This window comes from Hordeum vulgare, chromosome 6H (genome assembly GCF_904849725.1).
Source record: "Hordeum vulgare subsp. vulgare chromosome 6H, MorexV3_pseudomolecules_assembly, whole genome shotgun sequence".
Lineage (NCBI taxonomy): Eukaryota > Viridiplantae > Streptophyta > Magnoliopsida > Poales > Poaceae > Hordeum > Hordeum vulgare.
The window spans coordinates 423268404-423278942 of NC_058523.1; the positions used below are offsets into that span (position 1 = coordinate 423268404).

The 10539-nt window shown below is 52.2% G+C and overlaps 1 protein-coding gene across 1 annotated transcript; it reads right to left on the reverse strand.

The window, feature by feature from the left end:
- Positions 1–6698: 6698 nt before the first annotated feature.
- LOC123403306 (cytochrome P450 86A8-like) lies at positions 6699–9102 on the reverse strand. The gene has a single exon (XM_045097257.1). It carries the CDS (start codon positions 8860–8862, stop codon positions 7225–7227), a length of 1638 nt encoding a protein of 545 aa, XP_044953192.1. The 5' UTR covers positions 8863–9102; the 3' UTR covers positions 6699–7224.
- Between the last annotated feature and the right edge of the window lie 1437 nt (positions 9103–10539).

Here is a 10539-nt window from a genome sequence, read left to right on the forward strand (position 1 = left end):
AATACAATGAGCGGTAGTTATACGATAGTACCTCTTTGTGTGGTACTGTCGCTCTGGCGCCTCTCAGTACCATTGTTTCTCTGTACTAGATGACCTAAGCGGTAGCATCGCTGATGGGGGACGGTAGCACCACTTCAGCGGCACTACCACTCCCGCACTTCACGTGCTCACTCTTTACACATGAGACAACCACGTTAAGTGGTAGTATCGCTCCTAGGAGTGGTAGTACTGTTTTACTGCATGCTGGAGCATAACGACTGGATTTTTGCCCACTTATAAAAGGGGGTCTTCTTTCCCAATGGATCTTATCCTCTGAGATCGTGTCCCCCCCATTCTTGAACCTCTTTGAGCTTGCCACCTCTAAATCCCTCCAATAATTCTTGCTCTTTCTTGAGGGAAAAGAGAGAGGAGAACTAGATACACATTTCTACCAATCACTTTCTCCTCTAAGTGAGGGGAACCCTTTGGATCTAGATCTTGGAGTTCTTTGTGTTCTCCTTGTTATTCTTCTCATATTCCTCCATAGTTTTTGTTGTGGTGGTCGGATTTGGGAGTGAGGGACTTTACCACTTCGTGTGTTCTTGCCATCGCATTAGTTTCATCGGTTTGACTTCTCCACGGTGATACGTGGAAAGTTGAGATGTTTATCACTCTTGGGTGTTTGGGCACCCTAGGGCCTGTGCCTCTTGGGTACATGGGGTACCCTAGACGGTTGGCAGTGCCACGAAGCTCAATCATTGTGATGTAAAGCTTCGGGCAAGCGTCATGGTCTTCAATTAAGTTGTAGAGTTTGCCCCGAGCAATTTGTACGGATCCGCTGACCGTTTTCAAGGGTCCTTTAGTGGAATCATGATACCTTGCATTATGTGAGGCTGTGAGGAGATTAAAGTGGCCCTAATGGTACCTTGGGGATCATTGTTCTTCCACACCACTCCAAAAGGACATTAGCATCTGTAAGGGTGTGGACTTCAGGATACATCGTCATCTACGCATGCCTCGGTTATCTCTTACCCGATCCCTGTACTTATGCACTTTACTTTGTGATAGCCATAGTGTTTCATGTTATATATCTTGCTGTTACTTAGTTGTTTATCTTGCTTAGCATAAGTTGTTGGCGAGCCAAGTTGTTTTAGGTTTTGTGCTTGACAAATTAAACACTAGTTTTATTCTGCATTTGTTCAAGTATAAACCATAGTTATTTTAAAGCGCATATTTCACCCCTCCCCTCTCTTGACGACATCCATGTCCTTTTAGATGGCTCAAGACCGGACCCCGGGGACAAGAGGCCATTAAGGCCTTAGAACCCACCTTGGTCGATTTACCAATCTAGGCAACACCCACCTGTTGGACATGCAGGATACTTGGGATGGTTGTCAAAAAATGGCGATGTGTGTGACTACACCAGGAATCACGGTGAATCCCCGTTGGAAGTACAACACTCCAAGGCACGCATCCGAGGAGCTTCTCAACCCCAATGTTTCATCGATGGGATTACTACTACTCCCACAAGAGGCACTGGCTTTCCCCAAAAAGGAAGGGTGATCTAGATTGTAGCAAATCTTTCCCTCAGTTAAGAATCAAGATTTATCGAACTAGTAGGATCTTCAAGCTAATAAGATAACTAGCACCTACACACAAACAAGATAAGTAGCACTTACACACACAAAAAGATACAAGCTTGCACCCTGTGACATCCTCAACTTTTGCAACAGTAATTATTGTAATTAAGCTACAGTGATCAACCGCTAATGATGCCACGTCATCGAATTCCCATCTTAGACCCGCCTTGATTCGAGTCTGTCCGGATCCAAAATTTGAAAGCAAAAGAAAAGTACTTTATAGTTCATTACAAATATTAAAAGAATATATATATAAAGGAAAGTATTAAAAATAATAATGAAAAAAAAGGAAAGAAAGAAATAATAAAAAAAGGAAAAAAGAAAACAAAATAAAACAAAACAAAGCAACAAAAAAAAGAAGAAGAAAACCCCCCCACCCCCTGGCATGGCTGGGCCAAGAGGCCCAACCGGCCAGAACCCTAGCGCCCCCCCCCCCCCTGGCGAGGGAGCCCCTGCCTCGCTCCCTCCCCTCCCACCGAGCGCCGCCAGCCTCCCCCTCGTGGGGGGCCCCACCCCCGCCGACAGCGCCCCCATCTCTCTCTCTCTCGTGATCCTCCCCCATCCCACCGACAGACCCCCACGCCACGAGACCCCTCTCCCCCCACGACCCTCCTCTCCTCCCTTCGCCCCCGCCCCTCAGATCCACTTCCTCCCTGGCCGGCGAGCCTCCTCCCGCCGGCGAGCTCCCCCGTCGCCCCCCCCCCCACAGCCTCCTCCTTCCCGCCGGCGAGCCCCCCCCCCCCCACGGCCTCCTCCTCCCGCCGGCGAGTCCCCCCCCCCCCACGGCCTCATCCTCCCGCCGGCGAGCGCCCCCCCCCCCCCTCGGCCTCCACCCCGCCGGCAGGGGCCCCGGCCACCTCGGCCCTCCACCTCGCCGGCCTACAACCCCGCCCCCGCCGGCCTTCCTCCCGCTCGGTCCAGGAGGGACCGGGCAGGGAGACTTCTTCGCCTCGCCGGATCCGGCCGGCTCCCCCTCGCCGGCACGACCTCTCCGGTGACCGGCATCATCATCACCGCCTCCAGGAACGCCTCCACGCCGTCTCCTCCGCCCCTTCCCGCGAACTCCGGCTTCACCGGCCCCTCCCGTCAACGTAGGTGAGCCCCTCCTCGGCCTCCTCCCAACATGTCGTTCTCCTCGCCGTCCCGGTTCCGTTCCGGCAAACGAGGCTTCGATCCGTCGATGGTAGACTCCGGTAGGTAGGATTGAACATTTGGTTCTTCTATGTGGAGTTAGCAGAGAACCTCTCTGTTATAGTTGTTACCAGAGAGAGGGAGATGAGAGTTTTGAGAGAAAATAAAAAAACAAATGTTGTATTCCGTATGTATGTATGTATTTATTTGATACCCGTATTTATGTATGTATTTGCGTATATAGGCATGTGGAGAAATACGACATTTGTATGGTTATGTATTTGTGATTAAAAATGTGTTTTTGGCCTAGGGTCACTTACCGGTGGGGCCAATGCACCCGCTGTCTATGACAGGGAGGCCCCACGCGATAGTTAATATAAATAATAAAAAATAATGTTTTTATTAAATAAATAAATAGATATATTAGTTAAATTAATTAATTAGAATAATTAGGGTATGACACGTGGGTCCCCCACTAAATTAATCTGATTAATTAATAATTAATCTTAATAAAAACTTGTGCCTATGACGTTCGGGACCCGCTGGTCAGTTGACCAGTCAAATGTTGATGTCAGCATGACATCGCGATGATGTCATAATTGGAATTTTATTAAAATAGCTAAATCTGTTTTTAATTCCTAAATAATTAATAAAACTTTGAATATTAATATTAAATAATCCGTAAGTCAGATCAAAATAATTTCAACATGGAAGTTGATCAGCAAAACGAGACGAACCCGGATACACGGTCCATTCGTCTGTCACGCGTCCCTAGCATAGCAAACTTGGAACTTTTCCTTCGTTTCCTGTATAACCGGTAGTAGCCCGAGACCCGGAAAATATTGTCAGATATTCTTCCGACCCGTCTATGACGGATGTTGCTGCGTTAGCTCATGTCTAGCCTGCATCTTTCCATGTCATGCTTTGTGTTGCATCGGTGCTATTATTTATTGTTTCTTCCCCCTCTTCTTACCGGTAGACCTCGAGACTGACGCTGCTGCCGGGTACATCTACGACCCTGCCGATCAGTCCTTTGCCGCAGAGCGGCAAGGCAAGCAAACTCCCCTTGATCATTCCTATATCGCCTATGTCTTTCTTCCTACTGCTTGCATTAGTATTTTGCTACTGTTGTAGTTAGCTCATATATCTGATGCATAGCCTATTTTTGATGAACTGCTACTTTCAGTCCTGTACTTTAGATATGCTTAGTATAGGTGGAGCAGTCATCCCCTCTGACCCCGTAGTTCAGTTGCCCCGCTTGTTTTCAAATCTCGATCTCTGATCGACGAGCCAGACCCGACACAGCACATTCACCCCCCTTCGTTGTACGACGCTACAGAGATACTATCGGGTACCGAGGGTGACACCTCACTAAGTACTCCTGATGATATCCCTGTAGTATAGCTAGTCGGTCGTGGTTATCGAGGGTGATTCCTCTTTCACCATTCCCGATGACGCCTCTGACGTGCAACCCCGCAAGTGTGGGACCCCCGAGGGTGATTCCTCTAAGCCCACCTTGACGGGTACATCGTTCGGAATCCAACGAGGGTGATACCTCGGATTCCCCCGATGTTACAACCACACAGTTACTCGACCATGTTACTGGGATCATTGATGATTAGTTGTAAGACGGGTGGATTCCCGTGAAACTATGTTGCTGGCCTAATTAAAATGCTAATGGATTTGGGTATTTGATCTGGGTTGGTCGGAGACCTTTTCGCACTAACCGGCTACGCGGGAAGAATTATGGGTACTCGGCGTCGCGGTATCAGCCGAAGCTTTTCAGATGCCAGCAATGTAGCGGCGCGCGCCCGAGTGGTCCCGAGATGCATCGCGCTTGTGATTAAGGGATGCTAGGACTGACGTCGGCCGCCCACGCCACGTGCAGGAGCGTGAAGGGGAACTGGGCCCATGAACCCTTTGTGCTTAGGATTTAGACCGGCGGGCTGGCCTCTCTGATTAGTCTTAGGTGGGGCTGCGACGTGTCGATATTCCGAGGCCGGGCAGGACCCAGAAAAGTATGTCCGGCCAGAGTGTTATCGAGCATGACGGGACATGTGGTGCACCCCTGCAGGGATGAAAATTAACTATTCGGATAGCCGTGTCCACGGTTACAGGACGACTTGGAGTTGTGCCCCGATCTTTTACAACTACAATTGTTACTTAACTAGAATTAGTTTGCCTCGGGATTGCTTCCTCGCAGGGAGTCGAGGGAGGATCTTTAGGCGTGACCTCACTTTAATATTGCTGCAACAATATGACTATTAATGTTTTACCCCCCCCCCCCTGTTCTACTTTCGTCTATTGCTGCAAGACCCTGAAGATGCTAGTCTTCGATAGGACTAGGCCTTCTCTCTCTATTCTCGCATTGCTGCAGTCAGTCCACATATAACCCCCCTTCTTTGATACTGATGCATAATTAGAATAGTTCTGATGTAAGACTTGCGAGTACTTTGGATGAGTACTCACCGCTGCTTTGCTCCCCCCTTGCTCCCTTGATCCGTTTGCTGCGACCAGATGATGGAGCCCAGGAGATGGAGGTCCCCGCCACCGACGACTGCTACCCCGACGGTGCCTACTACTACGTGGAGGCCGCTGATGATCAGGAGTAGTTAGGAGGTTCCCAGGCAGGAGGCCTCGCCTCGTTCGATCGTTGTATCTTTTGTGCTAGCCTTCTCTAAGGCACCCCATGTTTTATGTCTGTACTCAGATATTTGTTGCTTCCGCTGACTCGTGTGTTTATTGAGCTTTCGTATTCTAGCCCTCGAGGCCCCTGGCTTGTAATATGAAGCTGATGTTATTTTATTTGTGTCTAGAGTTGTGTTGTGATATCTTTCCGTGAGTCCTTGGGTTTGATCGTACGCATTTGCGTGTATGGTTAGCGTACGATTAAAACGAGGGCGTCATACACCCAACGTGGCAAGGAAGTTGTCAAGTCTCTTGTCTTGCTAGTTATAAGATTAAAAGCAAACAGGTAGATGATAGTGGTATAATGTGACGTCCCCATTCATAATCGAGCACTAATCATACATGCATCATGCACGACCACGAACAGTGACTCCATGTTAATATCACAACACAACACTACGACACAAATTAAATACAAATATGTATATTCAAGTTAGGGTCACGAGGACCCATAATACATCACTACATATAGCAAGTCAAGTCTAGTTACAAACATGCTAAACAAGTTTTGCCTTAAGAAACTAAACGTAACAACGCCACTTCATCAAAAAGGCGCATGCCTCCTGCATGGGACCTCCGAACTACTCTTCGACATCGGTCTTCACGTAGTAAGCACCATCGAAATAACCTTCATCCAGGGTGCTACTAATTATTGCAGCAACCATGTTTGGAGATGGTCTAAGAGTTCCACGGATGTCATCTATCCATTTGTTGTTTAATAACATAGCCTCGGCCACCACTTCTGAACATAAGGTAGGTATAGAGGTAGATTAAAATTGTTGCATCAAACGAACCAACCATGCCAACAATATCCATCTAAATCGTGCCGCGTCAACTTCATTTTCCCTTTCTCGTATCGTTAGTTTGTTTGGATGGGAACACACATCACTGTCTCGCATCGCGCGATCCTTACTGAATGGGAACATCGCTGTCGTAAGAACGACAATTAGAGAGGGTGTATGGCGACGAACACGCAGGCAGAGAGAAGAGCTGCCAAATATGTGCATGTCGATGTTCGGAGCCATCCGCATCAAACTTTTACGCACCTGGGATTCTTGGTTGCTATCCCTCACCAGACCCGACGGCGCGCGCAACAAACCTCATGAAGGCACCGATATACGCATGCACGATCGCACGAGAGGCAATGTCATCATCATGCAGATCCAGCACCAAGCTTAGCTAGCTAGAGAAGCTAGAAACGCACGGCAGCGAATCAGACCACTAAAGAAGAAACTTGTCATGGATGAACATGGTGGCAAAGAAGCAAACAACCTTGAGTACGTACGTCTACTTACAAGTTTCCTGGACAAGATATGAACTCCCTAAGAATATAATAGAATAATACTACTACATCGCTTTGAAAAATCATCTCCAAAAATAGAATAGAAAAGAATAGAATAGCCTAGTTGGCTATGATCTGGTCACCAACACCGAGCTACTGTAAACAAATCTGAATTACTGATTACTCCTTTCCTTCTTCACCGTGGCTACAATCAATCACAAATTATTGCTCACTCCGTTTCTGTTGTTTTTGAGCTGTTTTCCTTGTTGGTCTCCCATGCACCCGTTCTCCAATCGAGACGCAAATCAGATCCGGCTAGATCTTGCGATCTGCAAAGTTTCCTTGTTTCTCCTATCCGGGCCGTAAATTCTGGAAAGGAGTGACTTGAATGTTGTCACCAAACCCGCCATCAATTTACTTACGGCCCTGTACTGCTGCTCTATCTACACATTCAATGTCCGGCATCCCACCAACAGCTAGCACGAATCATGCATGCGAAGTCTTCTACGCGCATGGCGCTGTGGCACTTGCTGCGGCGGCGGTGGCAGTGGCGGCGGCGGCGGCGGCGTCCAGGCCGCAGTGCTCGTCGAGGACTGGGGCGAGGTCGCGTGGACATACCTCCATCCGTAGCCCGTCCTTCATGAAGAGCGTGAGCGACATCTTCTGCTCCACGCAGTGTCCCGGCGCCACGGTCAGGCGGTGCCGGAGGAGCACGCTCCCGGCGATGTTCTTCATCTGCAGGTAGGCCAGGTCCTTGCCAAGGCATACCCTTGGCCCGGCGTTGAACGCCACGAACTTGTACGAGTCGTGCTGCTCGAACTTGCTGCCGTCGGCCGACAGCCATCGCTCCGGCCGGAACTCGAGGCAGTCCTCCCCCCACACCGCCTTCATGCGCCCCGCCGAGTATATGGAGTAGGTCACCGACGAGCCGGCAGGAACGAACGTGCCGTCGGGGAGGTAGTCGTCCGCGACGACGTGCTTGGAGTCCTCGGGAACGGAGGGGTAGAGGCGGAGGGTCTCTGAGAGCGCCGCCTTGAGGTAGACCAGGCGGTCGAGCTCCTCGAAGGTGAAGGGCTCCGCCAGCCACAATGCCGGGTCGTGTGCGCCACGTGACGCGGCAAGAACGGAGCAGAGCTCGCGCACGACCTTGCGCTCCACCGCAGGATGGGTGGACACGAGCCAGAAGAACCAGGAGAGCGCCACGGAGGAGGTGTCGCGGCCGGCGAGGATGAAGTTGAGCGCTACGTGCTGCAGCGACTCGTCCGAGTAAGATCCCTTCCGCATGAACCGGGAGAGCAGGTCGTCGTGCGTCGCCACCGTGTCGCACTTGCCGTTGCCGGCCGCGAGCTCGAGCTTGCGCGTCTTGATGACGGCGGCGAGGTACTGGTCGACGTGCGCCATGCTGCTGGTCAGCGTGGTCTCCATGCCGAGGCCCAGCCACTTCTTGCAGCGCCACAGGCACTCCGGGAAGATGAAGCGGTTGAGCGTGGCCTCGGTGGCACGGTCGAACGCGGAGGCAAACTCGTTCTCCGGCAGGCCCTGGGCGAGCGTCTCGGGGTCCTTGCCGAACGCCAGGCCGCAGATGTTGTCGAAGGTGAGGCGGAGTAGCAGGTCCTGGAGGTCGACGTGCGCCTTGCCCGCGGCCGCTTCGGCCAGGATGGGCAGCAGGCGGCCGTGGATGGAGCGGGAGACCCACCGGGACATGGCCGTGCGGAGCGTGCGCGTGGTGAACTCGAGCGCGGCCGTCTTGCGCTGCGCGAGCCAGGTGTCGCCGTCGGAGTTGAAGATGCCGTCGCCGAGCAGGTCTTGGAAGACGCCGTGCCAGAAGGGGCCCTTGGGGTAGTTGTCGAAGCGGGACTTGAGGACGTGCTCCAGGTTGCGCGGGTCGCAGGTGACGGTGACCAGCCCGCCGCGGCGCGCCACCCCGGGCACGGCGAAGATGCAGGTCTGGTAGGTGCCGCCCGCGCGGCGCAGGTTGCCGGCGATCCACTCGTGCATGTCCTCTGCGTGCTGCACGAGGCCAGGCAGGCTGCCGAGCACGGGCCACACCCGCGGCCCGCGTAGCCCGCGCGACATCCGCCAGAACCACGCCATGTACGCGGCCACCGCCGACACCACCACCGCCCACGTCCCCGCCTCCATTGCCAGCGACTGACCGACCTTCCCAAGCAAGCTCAGGCTCTGCAAGTGTACGTGCGTGTATGCACTCCACTGGTGGCTAGTGAGCTAGGTAGAATGGATCCAAGGGGTGGATCGACGAGTCAGTTAAGGTGCTGGCTGGGCTGGCCGTAATAAGTGACTCCACATGGAGCAAGCGAGGAGGATGGCAGGGGGAGGCTAGGGTTTTATAGAAGTGATGGGTTATCGATGGGAGCAGCGCACAGTTGGTTGAGATGGCTGGGAATTTATTGGTAGCCTGCCAGCCAGCCAGCGCGTCTTGCTGTAGCTGCATGCAATGCTACGATCTACTCCTACTACTACTAGCAGGATACCTGCATATACGTACTACGTCTCGATTCTCTTCTTTTCATTTCTCTCTGGACGGATGAGCAAACGAAGAAACGGGGCGGGAGGTGGTCGTGGTGGGCCATAAATTGCCGCCGGGGTCGTTGGGTGGGCCGTCGACCCAGCGACCAGGGAAGGAGAAACCAGCCAGCAGCGCGGTCAGCTAGAGGCAGAGCCAAGCCGCTGCGACGATGGATCGTTCGATGGCCTACCCAACAACGACGGTGGAGGGAGGGAGCCCATCCGTCCGCATTGAAGGGGGCTCGGTGGAGGGTGGTGGCGTGGAGACGCTTAAATGGAGATCCATCCGTCCGTCCGTCCGTCCGTCCATCATCAACCCACCATGCATGCACGCATACAGCACTGTACGTACTACCAGCGCAATGCGCCGCGCCGGTGCTGCGTTGTGCATGGGTGGAGTGCGATGCAGTGCAGCTGTGCATGCGGCGGAAACAATAACGCCGCGGCGACTCCGGCCAGCTCGAGCCCGAGCCCGAGACGGCCGCCTTGAAGCGCTGTCGGCGCGCGGCCTGGCAGCGCCATGTGCCGTGCGGCTTAGCCTCTGGCCGAGACTAGTTAATTGGGGCTTGCTTGCTGCGTCTGGGTTGGGAGAGACACGAGTCCAAGTCACACGGAACAGCGGCCAAAGCTTGTTTTGTTAGTTGGGACGGTGTTTGGGACCGTTGGTTGGTTGGGTCAACCAACCAACTCCATCTACTGCTGCCCCAAGTAGATGCGACTTCTCAACTTTCACCCCAGGGGAACGTGACTTGTCCATGGCGCTCCGGGCGCAGTATTTGCTTTCGCACGGCGGTGCCGGGTTGACGACATGCACGCCTTTGCTACCGCCAGTTGTTTTTCATAGGACTAGACATCTGTTGCTCCATTGGCAGAAAATAAACCCTGGTACTAGCTCGTAAACAGTGCCGCGTCCTTTCAACGCATTAATCTTTTGTGAAAAAACACCTCATTTTTTAATTAATTAAAATAAGCTTATCACAATCATTCTTTGCAATATTTGCCACGCAGGGTGGAGCACTTTTAAGAAGAATCCCATCGGATCTACTAATAAAACTACGGGTTTGCTAAAACTTAATTACTTACGGCCTCATTCACGTACTGGATCGTTGGATCAAAAAACAGGTAGCGATTCGTGGAGTGGCCAAGCAAGGTTGCCCCCAGCCCGTTTTGCCTCTCTTTTTTGTTTCCGTGCTATTGGAAGTTGCGGCCAGTCACGTCCTCCTGTCAAAGATCGAGGAAATATAAATAGCGATGTTCTTTGGTACTCCTTCCGTCTCGGTGTATAGGTCCTCT

Coding starts and splice junctions, on each gene's coding strand:
- LOC123403306 (XM_045097257.1), bottom strand. CDS start 8,862: ATGGAGGCGGGGACGTGGGCGGTGGTGGTGTCGGCGGTGGCCGCGTAC.